Consider the following 26,499-nt stretch of genomic DNA (forward strand, 5'->3'; position numbering starts at 1 on the left):
AATGGTGTTACCAGCTACAGGTACAACAACCCTGCGGAATGCATGAAACCACCATGATCACTCACTCTGTCCCCCACAAAGACAGCTAAAATTTGAACAGATTGAGAGGAAATGGGATTTTGACACAGCGGATAATCACAAAAGTAAACCTGAAGGAATGAAGGGTCCTTTATCTGTAGACCATGGGACCAATAACAAGGCACTTCATTCAAATGGGGTTAATAATCACTGCTGACATGTCATGGGGCCCCTCAGAGTTATGCATTCATTCCTAGTCATTCACATAATTCTTATGATTTCAAGGTAACTACTAGCTCGAAGGACACAAGGGTCAAAAACTCAACACTTTATCGTCGTCTATATCATCTCTAAGTGTGGACGAGCATTTACTTTCACATTTTCATGAGTGAACTTGCACTCATATGTACACTTGTTCCTATAAACATTTGATTGATGAAGCAAATTACACAGTTATTGTTTCCTGATCTGAGTCCTGTGGTAGCTAAATTAGCGTTCAGCGTAGAGAGCAGGTGCAGGGAAACCAGAGAATCCAGGACATTTTCTAGATTGTATAGTTACATGTGCAGTTATGTTTTGTTTTTTTTTAGTCACTGAAATTGTGCTATGACACAGGTGTCATGGCAGGGGGTCGAGAACCAGTAGGAAACATGATGTTTAAGGGTTAGCGAGATATTATTGGGATTCCATAAATTACACCTATATACCTAGCTTCAGAGTAACATAGTGTGTTTAGACGAAGAATTAAAAAGATCCACTACACTGATTTTTTTGAGAGAAAGATAACTAAATCATTGCAGTGCACTGATTCTACATAAAATGTAGAACTTTCTGAATTTTCCATGAACCTTCACGCATACTTTAACTGTTTCATTTTTATAAAACTGAACCAAACAAGACCAAGGTTTACACCAGGTGCAACCTGTAGCTTTAACATGCCTTTGTGATTAGATTAAAACTGGGAGGAGACACTTGCAGCGTACAGGACACCGTCTGAAGGTTAAGAGGCAGCAGGAACACTGATGGGGGTACTTCTGAATTCTTCGCATTTAACCAATAAGCTTGGGCTTCTACTTGGAATAACATACATTAACAGTGGTTGATTACCTAAAAATTTCTATTTTTCTGTTAGCTCTGTTCTTAAGGAAATTGGGGTCTTTATAAATACAGCCGGACTCTTTTAATTGTTTTCATTTGGACTGTTATCTCAAATTCTTAATCTTAGTCAGCAGATGCTTTCTAAAATTACATTTCTGAAAGTTAAATTCATTTTTCTATTCATACTTTAAAGAGATTTCCACAAATTCAGCAGATAAACAACTCTTTATTACACCATAAGTGTATTTTATTGCTTTACAAACTCTAATCTAATTTGTATTAACATGTTAAAATAATTAAATAGCCATTTAAAAACATTTAAATGTTTTGCATGCATCTATACCTGACTGCTAAACCCAAGTGGCAATCCACGCACTAATTAAAACGTTAATTATTATCTTTAACATTTAAAAGCTAGATGGTTGAAGAAAATGTCCATAAACTATTTGTGTTTTTTTAAACACTTAAATTAATGAACAAAAATATTCAAAGTCACAGATGATCATCACAGCACTTTATTTTAAATATTCAATATCCACATGCTTTTAAATCACACCTGCATTTCTAATCAGAGGAAACGGACAACTGACTCTGCTTAAGATTCAGCAAATCACGCACTTTCTCGCACAACAAACACAAACCCAGTGCAAAATTGCAAAGTGTTAAAACTCCAAAGAACAGCAAATCATGTTTCCATCTTCTTTCAGAAAACAAGTCATTGAAGAAATTGATTGCTTTTTGGGGGGGTTGGCGTTAAGGGAGGAATTTTTCTCAACACGTATCACACTGTAACTAATCAATCAAGGTGCTGAAACCAGTAAACAACAGCTGCCAGAGGGGAAGGTTTCCTATAAGAGAGACAAAGCCACATGCTAAAGCATGGCCGTTCAGTATAGCTGCAATGTATACCAAAGTCTGCAAATGTTCATGTGACTCTGCGTGAAAACTTTTCATCCTTCATCAACATGTGCTGCTAACCTACACAAAGGCTCCACAACAATAGACCAAAAAAAAAATGCAGTCAGCTCCAGATAACATAAAACACAAAACTCAACAAATGTTTATGACGTCAAAGTGCATTTTTGTTAATTGGGTGTTAAATTTTTAAAAAGAGAGGAAAAAAAGAAGAAGAAATAAGAATTTGTAATTACAGCTGCTACAGACGCCATGCTTTGTGGGGTGTTCACTAAGCTCAGAATATAACCAAATGATCAGCTACTTGGTAAATATTTTAATTACAAAAATAGATAAATTAATAAAGGAACAGTTGCTGCCAACTGAAACCAAACAATCGTGTGACGGCAGCTACGTTTGGTTGCTTTTTAAACCTCCCCTCCTTTTCCAGCAAAAAAAAAACAAAGGGATGATTATTTCATTTAAAACATCAGCATATATAAGCAGTCCTATCATCTACTGATGGCATAGGAAGAAGAAACTTTTCCACACAAATTCCCAGGATTTAAGTTGTGTCTGGGGGGTGAAAAGGGTGTATAAGACGAGAAAGCGAGAAAAAAGCTAGGGCAGATTCTTTACTGGGATTATTCGTCTTTTTAAAAAAACATAACAGAGATATTATCTGGAATATTTGCTATTTTGCCAGCAGGCTATGGCTATCCCCATTTAACTGCTACAAGAAATATTCCTTGGCATGTGCTTTAGGGGGGCACAAACCGCCATTTTCTAATGAGATGAAGGGTGTCATCTCAAAGCAGAATCTGTGGAATAAACATGCCCTTTTTTAAGGGTTTTTTGGAGCCTGCATGAAAGCACTTGATGACAATAGAAAACACATGTATGGAGCAGAAAAATGAAAAAAATAAAAACGCAGTTGCATTAACGTCGTTAAGGACATTGTTTGCTTTTAGTTAATGATACTGTAAGGCTCTAGATTCTTCTCAACATGGCGTTCACCACAGTCTTCCCTGACTCTTGTCCGAAGCGGTCAGCAACTGGATTAAATGGTTAAAACTCACGTGGAACGACAATGTTGTTAAAGATGCGAATCGCCTCGCAACAAATAAATAAATAAATAAAAACATAATAAAGCAATCTCACCGGAAAACAGAATCCTTGATTCTCTGTAGCCTAAATAGGATTGTGAAAGAGCCTTGCGCTTGGCGACGTAGACTATATCTTGGAGCGAGGCCAGCAGCTCAAAGTTGGGCTATAAGCTCTCTCTTTAAAAAAAAAAACCTAAACAATCTCCCTCCCTTCTTTCCCTCCTTGACTTTCCCTCTAGAAATATCCTAGACTATGTTTAAACAGATCGATTTTGTCAGTTCTTTTCCTACACCGACATTAACCGCAGAAAATCTTCCCACATAGGATGCAGTCTAGTCTGAAACTTTATGTCAGTTTTGCCCCCTATGGAATTTGTCCATAGCGAGGAGCCCTGAAGCTGGGGGCGGGGAGACTTTCTGTACATTCCTCAGCGATACATTCACTACTCCTCTTGCAGAGCCTGCAGCCACACACACACACACAGACACACACACACACGCGGGCTGCAGCCATGCATCGGCTCATTTAAACCGACAGAGACTGGAGAGCAACTTAACATGACTGCTGTCTCTATACGTTCAGCCTGTGAGACTACCAGCTCGGAGACACTGCCCAGCTGGCAGAGCTGGCATTCACACAGAGCCCCATCCGTGTGCGTTTCGTTATTTCACGAGGAGTGGAAATGGTTAACGACTAATAAACGGGGTTTTAAAAAATTGTATGAGCTTAACTAGGCCGACGGAAAGCGCCCTGGTTTTAAATAACCCTCATATAGATCCATACAGGAGAAAGACTACAGAGATCTAAGCACTCACTAATAAGTTAATAAGAAACTTTTCGGGGAGCAGGTCTTGTAACAAATTATGAAACGATTAAAAGTCGATAGAAAGTTGCTCTAAAGTTGAATTTTAAACCCTATTTCACGCCTTTATCACTTAACCTATTTAAGGGTTGCCCTATAAATCCAAATACAACATAAAGTTCTCGGAAAGTTTTAAAGAGGGTATTTTTTTAAACGCAAAGCGCTTCGGATTTAATCACTGGCGTGTTTCGTTACATCTTCATGCTTCAAGCCATGACAAAAGCCAAACTGGGCAAACATGGGGAGAAATGCATGATTGGCGCGCTGATTCATATAGAATAGTCGAGCCGGGGAGCCAATGAATGAGCGCGTTGAGGCCGAGCCAGCAGGAGTAGTACGGAGCAGGTTTGCGGCTCTCCGATTGGACAGCCTTCTCGACCAATCAGACAGCTCGGTGTGTTTGTTCAGCAGCAGAGGAGTAGACCCACCGAGACAGCAATGGCCCCGGTCTGTGAGCCAGTGGCTGAAGGGCCAACACTCCCTTTGTAACCTGCTTTACATGAACACGCACACCTTGGCCTGTTCATTAGCAGACGCTTCAGAGACACGGTGCTATCACCTCAGCTCCAGAGAAAAGCTTTTGTTCCCTTCTTTTTTGTAATGCCACTTGCAGGGCTGCAGAGACGACTACACCCACTCACGTTTCTAACTCTTTCTTAAAATACTTTTCAAAACAAGATGGCCACAAGTCAAACATGGGCTTACAATGAGTTAAAATAAAAGAATAAGATTAAAAAAAACCATGCATTTAAAGGAGAATGAGATGAAAGTTACTGCTATTATGTAACTTTTTTGTAGTTGACATTGTTGCTCTCTGGCTACTTCTAACTAACCCGTCACGCCGATTCATCTAACACAATTTTATGAATGAAAGCGTGCCCTCCTGTATCCCCACACACGATCCTGAAAAGAAAATAGATCCATGCAGCACATATCTAAAGTATACTGTGTCACGTCTCCTGAACACGTGATGAAGTTTAAGCCTCGCTTTAAAGGTGCTGGGTTTAAAGCTGAACTTTAACATTATAATGCAGACAGATGCATTTGGGTGCCAGCTTGTTTGGTGCATAAATCTGAAACTAATGCTATAAAATGAATGCTAAAAGTTTTCTACTAGCTCTTCTCTCAAACTGCTTTAAAGGGGCACGGATTCAATTTTATGGTCATTTTGGCAGCCACTGCGGCTGAATTATGCTCTCCGTATATTGCAGTAACGTTCAGGAACACTGCAAACTATAGCCTGCACAAAGGCAGAATTTATTGTGGTACTTGACTGTACATGTGCTTATAAATTTACGCTTTGGGGGATCATTAGTGTTTTGAAACTTTGTGCCCTGACAATATATCATCTTATTGACATCGCCAGGCATTGATTAATCTGCCAATTAGTCCTGTGTATGCAGAAATGACCTGTGGAGCGACCCGTTCGTAAACTGTCGACCTCTGCCTATGGTTTACAAAAGATCTTACAGACAGTTGTGTAATGTTTTAAGACACGTATTCCACACGTGATTGAACTGGGCTTTGCTTTACATAGTACGCTAGGGGCACATTGGTGTGGGAGACCCCTCCCTCTTTCAGTAAATTCAAATCCATGCTGGGGTATAGCAGAGAGGATTCGCCATGTGTGATTCGCTCCACATGGCCAACGCTTCGTAGTTGTGCCAAACAGCCCAAAAGACGACAAAACAAATGGCGTGGCAGCACTCATTTCGCCCAAAGATACCCTCTCGACGTGACCAAGAGCAAATGGGGCCTGCTGTTGGACTTTGAGTTGTGGATCAGAGAGGGCATGACTCCACTCTTTGCAGAAGATGGATACCGTCATGGAGAGTAGTAGCCTACGTGTCATTCCCACAATGCGTGAGGGCCCAAGGAGTTTCACAGGACCTTTCCCCACTCCCCACTCAAAATACGTACAACTGAATGCGCTCTATATGCAATTTAACAATATGGTGTCAAAAAAAAAATCATTTATGAGTGTCCCCACCCCCTTTTCCATCCGCTATGTCGCCAATGCAGCGCACTTAGCACAGCCGTGCGCACAAGCCCCCGCAATATCAGCGTCTCCCTGCTATGGGCGTGCGTGCGCGCACCGCCGTTTTTACTATTCCTCATTCGACCAATGAGAGTCGAGGCTGTGCAGAGAAAGGCACACGAGTGTGATTCTAGTAAAGATACACTAGTTTCTCACGGAATCCCTTTACGCACAAAGCTCGCCAGGTTTTTTCCCAACACCAATCCACTCTTCCCCTCCTTTTTTTCTTCACTCCCCTTTGCTGTCCCCACCCCAGATTCCCGTGCAATTTTCCCCAATCCCAAACACTTAATTGAGCAATTGGGATTCCTCACGTGTGGGCTGATTTGTAGTTTGAACACGTGGCTCATTCAAAAAAGCCGGAATAGCTGAGGATTTTTTTTTTCTCTCCCCCCTTCTTCTTCTTCTTATTCTAGGCTCTAGACTTAGAGGCGGGCGCCAGCCTTACCGTGTGTGACATTCTCTGTCTCTTTGCCAAGGGGTTTGGAGGAAGACACAAAGTAGTTTCTCCTCCTTTTCACCCAGCCCGCCATCGTTCGGAGACACGAGATTAATAATTGAGCATTTATTTATTGCGCGATAGAGACAGAGGGGCGAGGGAGCGCAAACGCACTGTGAGGCTGCCAGTTTAAATCTATCTGTGGCTTGAACGACCGGGAAGCACGCCACAGCCACTCCGTAGTAGTAAAGGCGATTTAGGCTACTCCAAACACTGCACATCCGCGAGAGCAAATAACTATCTCTCCCTCAGCGTAAAGATTGTCCCTTTCGGCGCAGAACATGAATAAGCTATACATTGGCAACGTAAGCGCAGAGGCGAGCGAGGAGGACTTCGAAACTATCTTTGAGCAGTGGAAGATTCCGCACAGTGGTCCATTTCTTGTCAAAACTGGCTATGCGTTTGTGGATTGCCCGGACGAGAAGGCAGCAATGAAGGCCATCGATGTTCTTTCAGGTGAGATAATCTGGGGCAAAAAGGTGCCATTAGGAAATTCTCCCAAACTGCTGCAATTGTGTGAAGATTGCCTTACTTCTGGTGGTGGGGGGGGGGACCCTATGAGAAATGCATGTAGTCCTGTAGGGTGGGGGTGTATCCAAGCGTTTCTTTCTCTCACACAACCTTTACTTGGCCTTTTGACACCGTGGGGCTCACACAAATGGCTTCCCCCAGGTTTGAGTTAAATTCTGCCCTTGTAATTTGACTGAGTGTAGCTTGGTAAAATGCTAGAGTAAACACAATCCTCAGTGTAAGCAATGCACGTTATGTGCCGTTCAGGGCAGCGAGCGGGGCTGTGGAAGCCGTGAAGTGAACCCTTATTGTGAGCTCTATCACACAGCCCCAGCTTGGCACGATTGAAGAGTAATGTGTCGCCGCTTTCACCAGTTTCTACTGGAACTTGCACTCTTCTCCAGGTTTCAAAATACAGGCCTTCTCCAACAGCCTCCACTCGCTACACTGTGAAGCCATTTCGTCCATGCTGACACACCAGGTGGTTTAATTGTGTTGGCCAAATGTAGGCCAACTAACTCAGGCAGGCACACCACATTTAGCCTTTTTTGTACATTAATCACCCCAACCCTTCACGGCTTGTTGTCTAATTTCAAGTTAAGCATGCACCTACAGAACACGTAACAGCTGAGCTAAACTCGTTCACTATTTTACGAATAGTGCTAATGTCAGGCTCATTTGTCCTCGTGCTACCAGTGGCTCACACACTTTGAACAATTTGTGCTCCTATGCGAGAAATATCCAGCTCGCAGTCATGCCTATGTGTGCTTCTCTGGATTTTTAGTGGTAAACATTAACTCCTGTTTTCTCAGCAGTATGCAGGCCTACACGAGAGGTCATGTGGTTAATGAAATTAACGTTGCTGTGTTTTGATAATCTAAATTTCTCTTTTCTTTTTAAGGTAAAGTTGAACTTCACGGAAAAGTTCTTGAAGTGGAGCACTCGGTCCCTAAACGTCAAAGGTACGTGGGTTTTTTATTAAATAGTGCTTGGTTAAACTCGTAGAAGCCCCACATATATTTTTAAATCAGTCACCCTCTCTTCCTCGTCTTTTTTTTTTTTTACTTTGACCTCGTGTGTGTGTGTGTGTGTGTGCGCGAGAGAGTGTGTTTTAATAATGCTGCATGTGTGTTTGTTGCCAAGCGTTACATATTTATTTTAGTTAAAATACGTACGCCCATCATTTTCCCCCCCTTATTTTTTCCCTGAATGCTCTTTGGGGTCAAATAAAAGGGGCGTATGGCGGTCTATTCCTTCCTCTCGCCATGACTGAGGGAGTGCTCCCAAAACCGTCGTGCATTTGAGTTAAACCATCTCATGGCTGTCTTCTCCTCGCTTGCTCCATTCACTCTTGTGTTTTTTAGTGTATACGTGCAGTTCTTGGCGATATTAAAGCGCAAAGCTCAGGGCGAGTACTAAAGCCCCGAGTGTGCAGGCTGAAATGTGTGCTGAGTGAGTGCAGGCTGGATTTGAGGCGTACAGGCCTTGTGAAGTCGTCCATTTGAGAAGGATCTGCCCGTCATTCTCCCTTGCTTGCCCTGCGCTTCCGCCCTCTTCAGCACATTGTGCTGCTGTTGCATGAGATGGACTCCAAACGCGAGTGGAATGGGAGGTTTGGGACCCAAGTCACGAAAACCCTTGGTTTCAGAGTTAGACGCCCGTAGACACACTGGGCGGTTCGGTGTATGATTTCCAAAGGTGCACAATATATTTTTTTGTGTGGTCCTCGGAATATGTGCAGTGGACTTAAACATAGGGGCGATTTTTGACATGGTGTGCGTATTTTTATATTATTTGGTGGCGATGCTGTTTGGTGAAAAATAAGCATTTTCTTGAATTAAATTGCTTTTGCTTGATGATGGTTGCGGCAATTTCTGACTAGTATTGCAGGTTTGCATTGTTTGTTCTCAACGTTTAACTGTGATCTGCTCTTATGTAAAGAAATGGGTCACACTTGAAATCACAAAGTCCTGCTGGAACACGTAGGCATTAAAAAAAAAAAAAAAAAAAAACTGCTCCCCGTAACTTGTATGTATTTAAAAAAGCATTTTGGTTATAAAATGGAGCAAACGCAGAATTCGCGAGACCTTTACATGAAATGTATTTTCCACGTGGACATCATAGAAGCATTTCCTGGTGGGCTGTTGGTCTAAATTGTAGCTTGGTTAAATAAACCAGGTGTACTTAAATGAGAATTTGCGTCAGATCTTCAGACGTCCCCTCTAAACGCTGTGGTGATTGTTTTTGTGCACACCGTAGAGTTTGCGCCACATTTCAGAAGGGTAAAAAACGTGCCCTTCCTTTACAACATGGAACGCAGTCAATGGGAACAGTATTCTGAGTATAAGCTACACACGCACACACCCAACACACACACGGACACTGGGGCCCCTCTTTGCATTCCAGCTTGCAAATATGAACTGGGGGGCTTGGCCAATCACCTTTGAACCTATTAGGAAGGGGGAAGTGCTAGAGCAGACGAGGATCAAGGTGGGGTGGCTATAGTTTGGAGTTCATACAGATTCCACTGAATACGATGACATGGTTTGTGGGGATGTGGTATTTTTATAATTTCAAGCGAACCAGGTTGGGGCCCAATTATAATTATTATTATTTTTTTTTTTTTTGGTGCGTATTCCCATGGCTCTATCACGCGTGTGACCAAAATAGCACCAAAATGATGATCTATGCATTTGGTATAACATTGGGTTTGTCTTAGGGAGTCTTAAAAAAATGGACTGTACGCATTAACAGAATAACGCAACGTAATTATTCAATTGGAAACGCATTTTCTGCACATACACGGCGCTCTTGGTTATTTAACTTTGAGTTAATTTATGAACGTTTGCTTCTTACGTTGCGTGACCTTTTTCTAAAATAAAATATTGTGTTAAAGTCTCTTGAAGGAAAAAAATCCGCCATTTTAAAGATAACATTCACTCATTCTCGCCAATATCTCCTTTATACGATTGTTCTGTGGAAAGCGTGTAATTTTTCTTCAGCTTAAAAATTCAGTTATGTAAAGCTCTGACTTAGTTTCATATTTTTTTGTTTGTGTACGTATATATTTTAAAAATAATAAATACATGATTTTAAAAATCTCCTATGATGCAATTGCACCACAGGTAAACCCAAACTGAGGTGGTGTATAGGGTTGAATTCTACTCTCTACTTGGATATTTTTTTTTAATTTATTTTTTTTTCAACAACGTAAAAAAAATGCAGCTTGCCCATCCCCACGTGCACATATGCGTCACATGTACAGGAAGAAAGAAAATGGCATGGTTGTAAGGGGGTGGTGGCCCCACACATGTATGCGTGTGTGTTTGAGAGGAAGACGGACATTAAACACGCGTGTCTAAATGTACACAACTTCCTTTAAAGTCAGTTCTTTAGTAACATTTTAGTCCTGGTAATTTTGTTTCTAAGGCTGGGTTTAAATTGTAAATTAAATTGGGACAGTACTCAAACTTCTCATGGTTGCTTATAGAAATCACTCCTAGTGTAAGAATTCTCAGTCACAGGGTCAGCATGGGGCCCCACCTGCACCCCCCCCCCTCCAAAAAAAAAAAAAAGGCGAGTTGGGGTGCCAGAGAATTATGAATGTGGCCCCTTGTTTTACTTGGACTGCAGGCAAATGCTAACTCTCCCTCAGTCTAGACTGAAATCAGACTGGCATTGTACTTTTAGCTTGTTCTTAAACCTGTTCTGTGAGATCTGGAGGTAAAGACATCAGTGCGTAATGGCTTTTTGCATATGGCAAGCTCTAACTGTTCAACTCTGCAACTGCCAAGAATTTCAACATATCCAAATGCATTAATGTAGTTTATTGGGTGCACGGTTTGCATGCACGTAAGGCCTGTGAAGGCAGTGGAAACCAGACTGTGTGGAGTTCAGTCATTCAGAACCTCTGCCTTCTGAATAAGCAGTGGCTGTGGATGGGCGTTGAGCACAGACCTCGTGTGTTTCTCTCTGTCAACAATGGTGTTGACGTAGAGTGCTTCATTATGGGGGGATGATTGAGGCAAAGAAATGGAGATGACTACAGGTATCATGCAGCATTATTCTGCTCAACTTGTGAATGCTGTTGTAGTATACATTTGCATGCTTGTGTATACGTGTCTATTGAAACCACCTGTATGCACGGTCTCCCATCAGGAGGCCACAGGTCTCAGCTGGGCTCCAAGAATGGGGACGAATGTTGGTCCGTTTTGAAAGTAAATAAGGTGCTCGGCCGCCTCCTGGCCATCACATGACGAGCCAACCCTAGTCACTCTTGGCCCTCCCTCCTTTCCTCCCCCTCCCACTTTTAACCCTGCTCTACATGTTCCTGTCAGTGGACTTGTCCGTGTCCATGGCAACGGGGCCCCACCCCCACGGGGCAGAGAGGGCCCTTGTTACCCTTGCTTGAAACTGGGCTATCCCCCCCAATACCACACCCCACTCACACAGCCTCACACACACCCACCCCTCCCCAAATCAAAGACTGGGACTGGGGAATGTATACCACCCACAACCCCCCACCCCACCACATACCCTGGCTGACTTCTTGTGTGTGTGTGTGTGTGTGTGTGTGTGTGTGTGTGTGTGTGTGTGTGTGTGTGTGTGTGGGTATAGGTTAATCCGACTGGAAGTGCTTTGTGCATTTGCACATTTCGCATGGCGTTCCCACCGCAATGCAGAGCATACCAAATGTGTGGGGAGATGCTGCAAGATCAGCCAGGAATGGCACAGTGGGCCGGAAAGGGCTGAAATTCCTGGTGGGAGTTATTTGGGAAGTTTTCTTTACAATTTGCCCATTTAGAGTTAAGTAGTTTCTTTAATGCGTGGTACTAAATATATTGTACACCTATAAGTGTGACTGGAGTCCTAGTGGCTAAGCTGAGTAATTTCAGCTTTATGGCCCTTGTTGTACACATGCAGTACAATTTTTAGTGTGCGCACATGCATGTATGGAAAGTTTCAAAATTGTGTAGTACATCTTGATCCTAAAAATTAAGTTCACTGCGTGAAAGGGGAGTTCATAAATGCTGCATGTTGAAAGGTGCCATCTTGCGCAAACTACCCCACTGTTAATGGTCTTGTTGTTGTTGTTTGTTTGTTTTTTTTAAATCCATCCTGTACATGCTGAGGAGCTCAGGGACATTTAAGAGAAAAGGGGGTGAAAATATGTAGTAAAATTCTAGACTTTACACACGGGGCAAAAATGTGCACACAACGTAACGCTAAACTGGCTGCATGGAACAATGTGTGTATAATGTGCGATGTGCATGTAAAGCCGATGTGGAACTGGTCTGGGGTCAAGGTTTCATTCCACGTCGTGTGTGTGTGTGTGCATGCCTCAGCTCAAAGCCATATGTACGCCTTTTCTTTAGGGGGTGGGGGGTGTGTGTGTGTGTGTGTGTGTGTGTCAACAGGCAGCGGACTTTGGAGTGGCCTTTACTTTTCTCACATTTTTACACAACATGCAGACAGACCCTTATGAAACTTAGAGTAACTGATCCAGAAGGCCTACTGTCTGCATGACCTCCACACATAACCACTACACTTATGCAGCTGTAAACATAATGAAAGTGGGAATCATAAAGCAATAATTTTCTGTCTCAATTATTCCTTCCTATGCAACAATGCAAAACTCAACTGTTTGTCTCCACTTGCTTCTGCTGCATGCACACTCTGAGCAAGCACACTTTTTTTTTTTTTCACTCTTCCTATGTAATGTGATGTAGCAAGCGGAGATTTCCTTTAGAGCTTCTGAGAGGCACACGCACTGCCAGTTCCCCTTCCCCATTTTTTTTTTCTTTTTTTTTTCTTTTTTTTTTTTTAAATACAACAGCTGGTTAAAACTTTTGGTTTAAAAAAAACAAACAAAAAACCAACAACAACAAAACACTGGGTCTGAGCCTTGCAGTTGTTAAAACCTCATGATTCAGTACTATAGGATGCATGCTAGAGTCAGGTTGCGTAGACGAGACATTTTAATACATTATTCTCAATCTTTTTTTCCCCTTTCCCCCTCAGCTTTCTTCTTACTACCACCATCTGTTGGCTTTACTTTTTTTTTTTTTTCCTTGTCCCCTTCTTCCCCTTGTCACTCTTTGCACTCTGTAACACAGCTGATAATTAGGGAGAAGGGCGTGGTGTACGTGAGTGTGCGTGTGTTACATTAATTTGAATTTGGGGAAACTTGAAACTAAACTAGCCCACTTTTTTTTTTTTTTTTTTTTTTTTTTTTTTTTCTCTATTTCATGCAGGCTGTTTCAGTACACCTGAGTTTAGAGTGGAATTAAAGACCTTCTGTCAGTGTCCAGCTTACTGAGAAATAAGTCCTTTTTTTTTTTTTTGCTTTTTAAAACCCCCCAAAACAAAACACAAATCCCTTCTGTATTATCCTTAGTATTGTCACTTATTAACTAGCTTTTGCTTTCTCTTCTCCTGTCTTTTGTCCCATCTACCTTCACTTTCTTTATCCATTCACCCCTCACCCTCTTCCCCTCTTGTTCCCTCTCCAGGAGCTGTAAGCTGCAGATCAGGAACATCCCGCCTCACATGCAGTGGGAGGTGAGTGCTAACAGGCTGCTAACCGCTTCCAGGGCGGGGCACCATGGGGCAGCCCAACTGGGCTCTCATTTAGTGGCCTCTGCAGTTACCTTGCCTCCTTTTGGGTTTCAATTGAGCATGCACTTGATGATTAGTTTGACTTTGGCTGCTGTAGCTTAGCGCAACATACTGACCGTATCGGTGGGTGAGGAGGGTGGGGGGACTCTAATGTCACTAGGCAGTTGACAGTCAGGATTAGAAGAGATTTTAATTTGTGTTTATTAAATTTTCACTACCTTTGAGTGTTGTGGTGTTTTGGCTTTTTAGGGGAAAAAAAAGATTTAATGAGGGTAGACTCTCCAGATGATACACTCCTGCCTGAGCAGGAGAGTATGTTCGTAGCACTGGTTCTACATGTGTTTGCTGCTCGCAGAGACTTGTAAAACAAAAAAGCTGCTTGCTGATGTTTTTAAATGGGGAAACGTGAGTTGATTGTTTCGCCATGGTGTCCTTCACCACTGATCACATGGGCTAGTTTGTGTGTGTGACGAGGCTTTCACTTTCAATGTGTGTTCTTGCACAAAAAAAGTGGAAATGAATTAAAAATAAATCAGTGTTGTCTGAAGGGTTGTGAAAGATTCATGCAACCCATGGGTTGACCTGGCTTCAAGTCCTCCTTTGGTGTATGGCACTGCATATCATTTTTTTTTTTTTTTTTCCTTTAAATTGTCATTTTACTTGTGAATTTTTCTTTGTCTAAAGCATACAATGCATGTGGGTATTGGTAGTTTTATTTGCTACAGATATCGGTACCTGACATTGAGAAAGGTGGCTAAATAAAATCAGCCCTTGCTCAATTGTATGCAGACCACTGCAACAGATACATTTGTAATGCTTTTGTCGGGTTTGTGAGATAGTTAGCGGTGCAGGCTCACATGGAAGTGAGGTGGATCTTAATTTGCTGGACACATTTTACGCAATGCACAATTTGAGGCTTATTACGCTGTTGCATTAAACTGTACAAAATACTGTTTGTTTTAAACATTCTCTGAAATAACAGTTCATGACTTAGTGTTTGCTATTCAGCTCCAAAATGACAGCTGCTACATAAAGTAGTATTTAACAGGGTGTATTATTTGGCTTGATTTTTGAGTCTCAGAGTGTACCTTGATATATTAGGCACCCCCTCCAAAAAAAACCAAACACATTTTCTCTTAGTTCTGTAAATTCTTCAGAAAACTGATTTTAAATTTTACAAAACTGTTCTCAGATGTATAAGTTCATGAGGTTAAGAAGTGAGCATTCTGATAGGTTTAAACCTAAGCTGACGTAATTAATTTGCACAAAAGCTACACGTGAAATGGGGGGTGGGATGAATACCAATAGAAATGTTGAGCTTTGACATGGTCAGGACTTCAAGGCCGTTGCCTGATTAGTAGGGGAAAGAAATAGTCTGTGTTGAGCAACAGTCATGTGTGTGTCATGCGTAGCACCTCTTTTTCTTTTTTCTTTTTCTTTTTTTTTCTCTTCCCTGCATTTGTAGGCATTTAAAAAGACACACTGGTGTCTCCTCCACGTTCTTACACACTAATCTGCTGGGCACACCTAAAAGATTTTTGTGAGCTTAAATTGAAAAATTTTGAACTTTGGCAGTGATTTTCTTTTTAAAGCTTTGAAAATGTTGCAATTTATCCAAAGTCAAAATTACGCACTTGCATGTGGAATGTGGCAGCTTTAACACAGCTTTACGTGACTCTCTTCCCCCAGCTACATCACCTCCACTGCAGAGGTTTAGCTGTCTTGGCGTGTGCTTGCACTGCAATTTATATTTAAAAAAAAATAAAAAAATAAAAACCTGCTTTGTAAAGACCATGGAAGCCAAACAAGAGAATTCTCATGTTCAATTGCGCAATTGTTCCACACTGTTCTGAACTACAAGAGTGTAAAGGTTAATGCATGACTTTAGATTTCAGCCTGCTTCAGTCCGTATGATCAAATGGCTACGGACACGCTCAGGGTGTTGGGGTTTTTTTTTTTTGTTTGTTTTTTGTGTAAGTAATGGTGGGCTCGCTTTGCCTACGCATGTCCCTTAACTCCAGCTCCAGATACACCCATGTTCCTAGTATGTAGCGAGGCAGCTTTCTGCTTTCTCTAAAGGTGACATGGAGATTTCTTTCCCCTCAAAAGCGAGGGGGGAGGTGGTTTAGAATGGAGCAACTGAATAGAAAGAGGTCTTTTGATGCAAAGGCCTTGTATGTATCTTATCAGGTAGATAAGACAAACGGGTCATATTTTGTGTGTGTAAAAACCTTCCAGCTAGAGAATGGTGGCGAGAGTAGCGGCGTGTTCACGAGCTGTAGTGAGTGGGTGGGCCTGGACTGTTTCCCCTTCCCTTTCATGTGCGCTGATTCACAGAATGTGTAGCATGAATTTACACCCCTCCCCCAGCTGCTGCTGCTGCTGCTTCCTGCTGGAATGTACCCCACCCTTTCCTGAATGGCCTGGATTCCCATTGGCCAGACTCTGTAGATGGACAGGCAGAGTAGCCAGCCAGCAGCCAGTAACTCCTGGTTTCAGGGAACTCGTATCAGTGCTGGAGCAGCCAATGATGGAGAGTGGAGATGGCAAAGAGGCGGGAGGCCGTCTGGTTGGTGGGTTGGTAGGGTTGGGGTGCAGGGTGGGACAGATGGGGATGTGGTCCTGTTGGCTAAAAAGTGGGGTTGAGCTCCTGAGGGTGTGGCCATCGGTTCAAGCATGGTGGAGGTCTTAGCTCAGATGGGAGCCAGCTCGTTCCCCCCCTCCTCTTCTCGCTCACATTTGCTCACATTTGATCACATCTATGAAACGAAGTCTCGTGATTTGAGCGGATTGCTAGCTTGGTGGGGTTTTCTGTTATGTGCATATGCTAAGGTTTCTCCCAACGCACCTCTTCTATGTGTGGATTCAACATGCTGATGATCTTAATCTGGTGTATTTGCCACTATTCAAATAAATCCCACAAACAAGTCCTTCATTATGCAATTTGTGCTTTTGTCTGCTGTTTACAGCGTTTCTAAGATTTTTCTATTTAAAATGTTACTTCTGTTTTATAAAAATAATCAATTAAAAATAAAGAATGAAAGACACCAGCTTCCCACAGGGAGTGTCATAATTTGGGTTGACAAGCTTTTACAAGAAGCAGCAAATTTTATCAGTGTAACTCATCTTTGAACTTGGGTTCAGAAATGGAGTATGTCCTGGCAGGGGGCTAGGCCTGTTCTTCTGCATGATCTTCTTCTGTTCACCAGTGGGTTCAGATCAAATCCTTTAGACACTATGTACTCATTTTTATTTATTCATTTTATTTTATTTTTCTTCCCTCTCCCCTCAGGTTTTGGATGGTATGCTTGCTCAGTATGGTGCAGTACAGAGCTGTGAACAAGGTAAATATACTGTTGATTAAGCTTCGTGTTACAAGACACACCCTGCACTGAAATCAGTTTTTCCAAATCCTTCCTTACTGTACAATTGTTTTCAAGTAAATGCTTTATTAGCTTCCTAATGAAATTTTAGAGTAACCCAGGTTGGTCAACTTTCACCGTCATTGTTGGATTTGTGCTGACTTTGTGTATTCTCACAGTAAACACTGATACAGAGACTGCAGTTGTCAATGTTCGGTATGCTACCAAGGACCAGGCTAGGCTGTGAGTACGCGCACACACAGTATTCACGTCATTAACCTCTATCTCATCTGTCTTGATGCCTCTGACATGAATCTGCTCAAGCTTTCCCATTTTTATTCCCCACATTGTGTTTGACACCACATCAACTTCCTCTGTCAAATGTTCTTACAGTGCACCTGATTTCCTCCTTCCAACACCCAATCTAGTTTAATTTGACATGCAATGATAACTGGCGCTTTGTGTGTGTTGGAGATGGAGGGGGTTAAATTAGCCATCTGGTGCCCCCTGGTGTACATGTATCATACTACTCTGCAAGAGGTGGTTGGAAGAGTCTCTTGGAATAATTGATCAGTTCATTAAAAATCTAAATCCTTGAGGCTAATGAGGGAGATGTGTGAATGCTGACATAGGATAACTGAAAGGTGGCGTTTGGCCAGATCCCCAGTACCTGCTGGGAATGTTGGGTTTGGACCTTGTTCATAAGACACAAATCAATTTGCATTAAAGCCTCTTTGTTTAAATTTCCCTACCTGTTTTTTGGTTTCCTCAATTAATGAAGAGTCAAACTTGAAGCTTTGTAGGTTTTTTTACTCAATGTCTGCAAGCCTTCCTTTGCTCTTAAATTAAACGTTCGGTAGCAATCGAGAGGTTTACATGCTGACATCTTTAATTCTTTTCAGGGCAATGGAGAAGCTGAATGGATCTATGATGGAGAACTCTACCTTGAAAGTGTCCTATATCCCAGATGAGACAGCGACACCAGAGGGTCCTCCAGCAGGGGGCCGGAGAGGCTTTAATGCCCGCGGACCCCCTCGGTCTGGCTCTCCGGGTTTGGGCGCCCGGCCTAAAGTGCAGTCAGACATCCCGCTACGCATGCTGGTTCCCACGCAGTTTGTAGGGGCAATCATTGGCAAGGAGGGTGCCACTATCCGCAACATCACCAAACAGACCCACTCAAAGTACGTACACGGAGGTCAGGAATTATACTCGGCATCGCATGTCAGCGGTGTCCTCCTTTCCTTTTCTGCACTGCTGGCCGTTATGATGCGATATGATGAGCGCCTTTTCTTTGTGTCAGGATTGACATCCACAGAAAAGAGAACGCAGGTGCTGCAGAGAAACCCATCACTATTCACTCAACCCCTGATGGCTGTTCGAACGCTTGCAAAACCATCATGGACATCATGCAGAAGGAAGCCCTTGACACAAAGTTGTGAGTTTATAACAAAATAACTAAATGTGTACCTTAGTTCAGTTTTGTCACCTATTAACCTTTGGCTGAATCTACTGTTACACTGAACTAAAATGAGGGTATAACTGCAACTGTGATGCTGTTATTTATAATTTTATAAATAAATCACTTTGACAAATCGTATCAAAGCTGCTTCATAAAAACAGCTTTCTGCATCCCTGTAATGGCTCACATTTTTAACTACTTACGAGTTCAGACGTCATATCTTGGCTTTGCATAAAATATATCAGCCCTGTCTGTTTGCAGCATGTAGGAAAAGTAATAGAACTGATTGTATCAGATTTTGTTTTTCATTTGACTTCGCAACCCCTTTTTCCCACAGTACTGAGGAGATCCCACTAAAGATCCTTGCACACAACAGCTTTGTGGGAAGATTAATAGGTAAAGAAGGACGCAACCTGAAGAAAATTGAGCAGGAAACGGGGACCAAGATCACAATCTCACCGTAAGTTGCAAAGAGTTCATTGAAGCTCTACCTATTAATAGTTTGCAGTCTGTGCAGTCGGTTTATAAAAGTAGCGTGGCATACATTTTAATGTTGTACTTCTGTGGTCTATACACTTTGAGAACAAAAGAAGTTCTAATGCACCTCCAACCTTCTTTATTCTGTCCAGTCTTCAGGACCTAACCCTGTACAACCCAGAACGGACCATCACAGTAAAGGGCTCCATTGAGGCATGTGCAAAAGCTGAGGAGGAAGTGATGAAGAAGATCAGGGAATCCTATGAGAGTGACATGGCTGCTATGAACGTAAGCAATTTAAAAAAAAAAAAAAAAATGAATAAATAAAATTTGAATGAATCACTTTTCCAAAGGGGAAATCTGAAGTAACTTTGTTCCAGTAAATATAAATGTGACCGGTTTCTTTAAAAGTGACGTAGATGGTCTGTTAATGTTCTTGGCTTTCAAGTACACTGGCCAGACATGGCCGTTAAAGAGGCCCCGGGTGGGGGAGGTGGGGATTTTCTGGCAGGTCTTAGAGCCACCAGGATACTTTCTGTGATTAGGTTTACATAAAATCAAGAAATCAGATAACAAATTAATCTGGTAAGGAACTTGAACAGTGACGTTTACATGTACGGGAGTGATCTGGAACTACCACGGTGTAATGGCACTCTTCTATCCTCAGTTTTCTTGTAAAGATATGTGTACCTTTTTAGTGTTTTATTATTTATGTATTAAGTCTTCAATACAAAAGACACCTTCACATGTCAGGTATTGTGAAATCACTAGAAAGGAATATTCTTTTTGCTACTCCAGTGGCTGTGGGTGAAGAGGGAATTTTGCTTAGTTTCCTAGCAGAGCTCACTGACCCCCAATATGTCTGTGGAAATCATAACAGCTCCAGGAAATTCCCTTGAATGCTAAGGAAAGGTGCATCACTGCTTCCTTTTAGCATGGGATCAGCTGGACCTGCCTTTTTCTGAAAGGAAGAGCAGGAAATCCCATCTCACGATTCAAACGTTACACATTTAAACCATTCATGAAAGAAAACTGTCAGCGTAACTGGGAAGAGGTACGGGTCATGTAAATGTAAACTAATAGGTCATGGCAATAATATGGGAAAACGCACTTGATATTTTGAGCCTTCGCCAACAGGTTTTTAAACCACAGGTGACTCTTACACTGCTGTGATTGATTTGTTTTTTAAATCTGCTTGTAAAGTTGCCTTCCATGATCTCATTAATTATACATTTATTCCAGTTAAGCTCTGTACATGAAGACTGAGCTATATCAAAATAATACCAATAAGTGAAGTCAATCTTTTAGCACACTGATACAGATTTTTTTTTTTTTTTTTTTTTTTTTTTCTTCCCTTCATATCTTTCCTTGGCCTTTTGATATTTTCCATCAAAATTGGGGAGGGGAAAACCCCACAAACGCTGCAAAATTGTGGCGAGGGACTGTACCATTAAAGTCTGTCTTCTCAGCTGTTGAAACTGAGTTTACAAGGAATGTGAAAACAGCCTGTGAGAAGCTTGAGAAGCTGCACTGTGTGATTGTTTACCAAGTGGACAATGCCTCATTTGAGATTTTCTGACTGTCCTAGAAAATATGCTTCAGGCTCACAATTTGATTCATTTTGCTTGTCCGGGCTTTGCAAAAGTCCCAGCTGAAGTCGAGCTGTTTTTGCTTCGGGAGTTGATGTTTAATTCAGAAAATTGTTAGATTTTTTTTTTTTTTTTTTTTTTAATTTTCTTCACCTAAAATGGTGCATGTGCAGACACGAATATGATTTGATGGCAGCTGTCGTTTGAGGTCTTTACTTGTCCAGTTCAGTAGTACAAATTCTGTGATGTAGCGTGGTTAATTGTCCAGTGCATCTTTTAGCTAGTGAGTGGGCGTGATGTGTGCTGCCTCCAGGCTGCAAGGAGCATTTCCAGTAGTGCAGGCACATCTAAAGGAGACTGTTTCCTGTTGTGAGAAATTAAACTTAAAGCTTGAGGGTTTTTTTTTTTTTTGTTTTGTTTTTTTTGTTTTTTTCCCCCCCCCTTTGTCCAGAGATCATGTGTGATAGCAGTGTTGGTTAGATAATCCATGTGGTGGTGATGTGAAAGCATGCAATGTGAGATGTGAATTGCTAATAGAGCTGTCCTTTCTTTGCAGCTCCAATCCAACTTGATTCCAGGCTTGAATCTGAATGCTTTAGGTTTGTTCCCCACTACAGCACCAGGCATGGGTCCCTCCATGTCCAGTATCACACCTCCTGGAGCCCATGGTGGATCCTCATCATTTGGAGTAAGTGAGACACTCTTGCAGATATGTGCCTACTGCATACACTACATTACACAAATCCAGGGCAGCCATGTTTAATTGTTACACTTGGTGTGCTGGTTCCTTGGGTCAGGTTAGTGAAATCTGTTAGAGTAGAGAGTTCGTCTTTAGCCACTCGGTATCATGTTTGTTTTTTCCCCTTTAGTGCAGTCCTTATGGGGGTGAAGGGCCATTTTGGGCTCCTATGCTGTCAGCGAGCAGCCAGTCCCTTGCTGTAAGTTGCCCATCCCCAAAGTGCTTTGCACGGCTTGTGGCTGCTTGCTGTGGGGTTTTGTTTTGGGTTTATTTATTTTTAAGGGGGGTTGCATCCAGTTTGTCCTCTTGTGACATTTAGGCAGCTCCTAGTGTGTTTGTGACGTGAATAGGGAGGCTGTCTGTCTCTGATCAGTTTTAGGAGATTTTCTGCAAAATGACATTTGAGTTGTCGGGGAAGGTGAAGGTTTGAACGGCAAGTAAAAGATCCTCTGCATCAACAGCCCTTCTCCACATTTTGTAGCCTGCCAAAGCAACTTGTTAGTGTGCCCTCAGCTGGCACATGGACTGGAAAATTGGACTCGCTCCAAAATCAACAAGTACTACTTCTTCTGTTTTGTTTTTTCTTTTTGGGGGGGGTGGGGGGACAATGCAACCACCTCCCTTTCGAGATCTTGAGTCAGCCGCACTAGAGACCGGTGATTTCCTGGTCCAGTTTGCATTAAGGCTCCATAGTGTAATAGCTAAACGGCTTCATATTTAAACATTACTGTCCACTTGATAGTTTTTGGTTTTTTTCCTTAGATGGAACTTGTTAATTTTTGCTAACAGTAAACCTTTGCATGCAGCCAACTGGGACTATAGCTTCTGTAAGCAGAATCGGTGTGTGACTCTGTTTGCCAACTGTTTTAACACTAATCTGAGCACGCAGCACGTTCCCAAAAACACCCAACGATTTTGGGAACATGCTGATCAGTAATGAGTAGGAACCCCACTGGACATAACGGTAGCATCTGCGTTTACCGCTGCGGGGGTGGACATGCCTCTTCTGATCAACCAGTGATCTCAAGCAGAGGGTGTAAGCACCGATGACACTTAATGAGTTTAACAGCTTCCACAAGATCGACTGTTGGCATTTGCGCATTGGTGTTTGAAAGTTGAGCAAATGTTCTGGGGGGGGGGGCGTCTGTGCGTGCGATCTTCTCCCAGTCGCAGTAGTACTAAGCTGTTTATATCCAGCAGGGACACCCAGAATCGGAGACTGTTCACCTGTTCATTCCTGCACTTGCAGTGGGCGCCATCATTGGAAAACAGGGTCAACACATCAAACAGCTGTCACACTTTGCCGGAGCCTCAATCAAGGTGAGTGATTGACAGGAGGGTAGAGACTCTGAATGTCAATGATAACATTTTGATGCTAGCGGTCTTCCCGTTTTCATTTGATTGATGGGAACTGGAGCATAAGTGAAGTTGTGTTTTTTTTTGTTTTTTTTTTCTTTTTTCTTAATGACCTCTTTCAGATCGCCCCTGCAGAAGGAATGGATGCCAAGCAGAGGATGGTTATCATTGTCGGACCACCAGAGGCTCAGTTTAAGGTGTTGCACGTTCACAGCCAAATGAATGCATTAAACTCATGCTAAGATTAAAAATTATGTCACTTAATTTAATCATAGCAGAAGTTTGCATTTAACTTGATTTTATTTATTCACATGTTAGTGGTGCAGAAGTATTACTGAAAGAAGTTTTACCTAATTCAGCAGGATTAACCTGTGCTTGAACACATCTGACTGCAGGCTCAGTGTCGAATCTTTGGCAAGTTAAAAGAAGAGAATTTCTTTGGACCTAAGGAAGAGGTGAAGCTGGAGGCGCATATCAAGGTTCCCGCCTTTGCTGCTGGACGAGTTATTGGGAAGGGCGGGAAAACGGTAATCTAGATTCTTTCATGCCTGAACTGCATTCAGTTTATATTTTTGTCCCTAATAAATGTTTTGAGTTTTTAATTTTGATCTGTGTGTCTGCAGGTAAACGAACTGCAGAACTTGACCTGTGCAGAAGTGGTGGTGCCCCGAGACCAGACGCCTGACGAGAACGACCAGGTTATAGTAAAGATCAGCGGACACTTCTTTGCATGCCAGGTGACTTGCATTAAAGAAAAGTGCTCTGGGCATGTTTTTCTGACACTGAATAAACTGCTATTAATTCTTTGCCTTTCACTGTAGCCATACAGTTAATTTCCTTTTATAACAAGAACAATGTTATGCACACTGAGATGCTTCCAAAATTGATTTAAAAAAAAAAATACATTTGGCTATTTGTCTAACATTTTGCACAGGAGGTCAGCATTCTAAGGGTGGATTCCGTGGCATCCTTGTACACTTCATTTGATGCTTAACACTGCAGTTTTAGCTTAATACTTGTTCCTCTTGTCACCTAGCTGGCCCAGAGGAAGATTCAGGAGATCCTAGCCCAGGTGAGGAGGCAGCAGCAGCAACAACAGCAGCAGCAGCTTAAGCCTACATCTGGACCCCAAGCTCCAATGCCACGCAGGAAATAAACATCCAGCGGACCTGGAGGAACGGTGACCGAATCTGCCAGAAGACTCGTCAGAAGGACAGATGCAGCAGAGTCCAGGAGGGGGAGAAGACGATGACGGCAGTGGGTCCTAATGCTCATCTCAGGGGTTAAAGGTTGTTGGAGCCCAACCAAACATCCTCCCCTCCTTGTCTTACTTGGGACTGCGCGGCTGATTTAAAAAAACAAAAAAAAGGAAGGAAAAAACAAAAAAAGAGAGACCCTGCGCCTCTAAAAGCTCCACCCACTCCGCCTCTCTGCATCTCTGCGAGAATGTACTCCTGAGGGCTCCCACCGTCGTCACCTGCCCTCACAAGTGCACAACCCTCAACCGCTCTACTCCTCCCCCAAAGGATGTGTTTAAACTTGTATTTTTTTTCTTTTTACACTAGAAACACAAAGAAGAAATAAGGACCCCCGCCCCCTTCCTATCACCGCCTTGGTGTTGTACTTTAAACATGACAAGATGTTTTGGTTGACTTCAGATTTAGTGAACACCTGGTATATATTTTTTTTTTTTTTTTTTTTTTCTTGACATTTAATTGGTTGGTGAAGCTTATGAGTTTTCTCTGGAAAGGAAAAAGGCATTGCTATCAAGGTCCTGTTTGGATCAGCTGAAAGATTTATTTGGGGAGGGGGTGCGGGGGGTTGGTTCAGATTGTGTGGGCGATGTTTAAGGAGGGGGGGGGGGTTGTTTTAGGACAGGACCCCTGAAAGGGTGAATTATATGGGGCGTCCTGCCCTTGTGATAAGTGGCATTTTATAAATTGGGATGCATTTTACAGATAGACCTATAAACAAAAAGAATTATATTAAAAAAAAAAATATATATATATATCTATCTATATATATATATTTAGAGTTGAGGGCAGCGCCACGACTGACACGGGGAAATGGTGCCGAACTGCTGCTGCCCAGGAAAACCAATTAAATATGCATTTTTACTTAACTACCTCAGGATCTAGTACCTCAGAAGAGAAAAGATATTATATATATATGAAAAAAAATTGTTCCTTTCTTTTTTTATTTTGCTTTGTGGTATTTTGTATACTTTATAAAGCTGATAGTCTTTGAACATTTTTATTTTTTTAAGAAAATTTAAAATTTTGGTCAGCTGCCAACTGACCTTGCCTTCAACTCTGGTGCTTTAGGTGGCATTGTACATGTGTATGTGTGACTTAAGATGACCCTGTACATAAAGTCTGTTTGTACATAGCGGCCCCGGAGCAAGAGTTGGCGCCCCCTCAGCTGGCGGCTGACAGAAGTATAGAGAAAATCGCCTCAGTTTTTCCCCTGAGGGTCCACCATCTTCAGAAAGAAAGAAGTGCAAAACAACTACGACATGCAAATAATGCCAACCGTACATAACTGCAGCAATGCCATTTATTTTTTTTTTTCGGGGGGGGAATTACCATAGTTAATGATAATGGTACTTTAATTTGTCAAAATTTCCTTTCACCTTCCTATTGAGGGCTGTGGTCAGGGTGCTGCAGAGAATACTGTAATGGGGTCCTTCCTGTAGCTGCCCTCAAGTCAGCAGAGCATCTGTTTGTGGTCTGTTCTGTTCCCAGGCCTCCTGCCACCTTTGTTGGCGAGTGTCTTAGCGAGGTCCAAGCCCCCACTAGGTTTAATTTCATATAGAGCGAGCTTTGTCATTTCAGAGTGGCCCTTGTAGCAAGGCCATCAAGTCGACGTCTTTCACTGCATGGTGAGGGTAGGGGGAGTCACACTGATAGATGCAAACGTAACTTTTTTTTAAGTTTCAAGGAAAATGATTTAAACAAAAGGATGTTCTCTGTAACCTGCAAATGTACTTGATGTTTCATTTAGTTATCCTTACAGGGAATAACAAGCCAGGATAGGCACACACCATACTGAGTGAACCCTGACTTAGGGCGTTTATTTAAAAAAAGAAGAAAAAAAAAAAAAAAAAGGAAAGGAATCCAAAAACGTAAAGATACAATTTTCATTTTTTTCCATGCCGAATGTAAATACGTTGATTGTGGTAAAAGTGCTTGAGTGTATCCATGCTTCCACAGTAGAACGCCGTCTACCTCAGCTGAGGGGGCGGGGGGTTGTTGTGGCACTAGGCACCCAGCCCTGCCCCCACTGAGCGCCAGCGCGCACTGATACCTCAGTCCCCCGAACACTTTCTACTTGGGCGCGCCTTCCTAACACCGTGCTTAACTGAGGGGCACAAGTGATACTTTAAAAAAAACAAACAAAAAAAGTCCCTAACATCTCCCATCTCCCCGCTCCCCTCCCTGCCAACCCACCCTTCCCACAACTTCCCCCTTTCTCCAGTTTATTTTTGATCTACCTCTTTAGAAATGTATTTGAAGTAGAGGCATTCTTCTATTTGTTAGAATTTAACCCTTCTCCACACCTTTATGCTCCCCTCCCCCAGATAAGATTAAAAACTAAGATCATGAATTCTTTAGAATTGAGAAGAATCAAGTGATCAATTTTTTTTTTCCAGTGTTTATAAATATATATACATGTCTTTAATTGAAATCCTCAAAACAATAGTTATTTCCTTCTGCTCTCTATTTTTGGTGGTGTGGCTTCCATGTGAACTTCTGCTTGAAGTTTTCTTTTTGCATTCAGTAGCTAAAACAAGACAATACAGATTTTTTCTCTTTTGATAAAGGGCCTGCCTATTGTTTCTGATTTGTAAGACTTCAAAATGGATAAGTCCTG

The 26,499-nt window shown here is 42.2% G+C and overlaps 1 protein-coding gene across 3 annotated transcripts; it reads left to right on the top strand.

Annotated features, from left to right (window-relative positions):
* Positions 1-6,203: 6,203 nt before the first annotated feature.
* Positions 6,204-25,743, top strand: igf2bp3 (insulin-like growth factor 2 mRNA binding protein 3). Of its 3 annotated transcripts, none has more exons than XM_005453801.4 (15): positions 6,204-6,972; positions 7,928-7,988; positions 13,539-13,587; positions 16,937-16,988; positions 17,186-17,249; positions 17,909-18,187; positions 18,307-18,441; positions 18,803-18,925; positions 19,095-19,230; positions 21,088-21,219; positions 22,468-22,590; positions 22,749-22,823; positions 23,022-23,153; positions 23,250-23,363; positions 23,663-25,743. In XM_005453801.4, the coding sequence occupies exons 1-15, from the start codon at positions 6,798-6,800 to the stop codon at positions 23,780-23,782; spliced, it is 1,770 nt and encodes a 589-aa protein (XP_005453858.1). In that variant the 5' UTR covers positions 6,204-6,797; the 3' UTR covers positions 23,783-25,743. The 3 variants fall into 3 exon arrangements, with proteins under 3 accessions (XP_005453858.1, XP_003448942.1, XP_005453861.1); XM_003448894.5 differs by having other exon boundaries at positions 6,205-6,972; positions 22,471-22,590; XM_005453804.4 differs by lacking the exon at positions 6,204-6,972 and adding an exon at positions 7,688-7,812.
* Positions 25,744-26,499: the final 756 nt, after the last annotated feature.

Source organism: Oreochromis niloticus, linkage group LG22 (genome assembly GCF_001858045.2).
Source record: "Oreochromis niloticus isolate F11D_XX linkage group LG22, O_niloticus_UMD_NMBU, whole genome shotgun sequence".
Lineage (NCBI taxonomy): Eukaryota > Metazoa > Chordata > Actinopteri > Cichliformes > Cichlidae > Oreochromis > Oreochromis niloticus.

Excerpts from the sequence above, each read along its gene's own strand:
- igf2bp3 (XM_005453801.4), top strand. The coding sequence starts at position 6,798 with ATGAATAAGCTATACATTGGCAACGTAAGCGCAGAGGCGAGCGAGGAG. Across the intron at positions 16,989-17,185 it reads AGTACAGAGCTGTGAACAAG|TAAACACTGATACAGAGACT; the intron begins GTAAATATACTG and ends GTATTCTCACAG. Across the intron at positions 21,220-22,467 it reads GTGGATCCTCATCATTTGGA|CAGGGACACCCAGAATCGGA; the intron begins GTAAGTGAGACA and ends GTTTATATCCAG.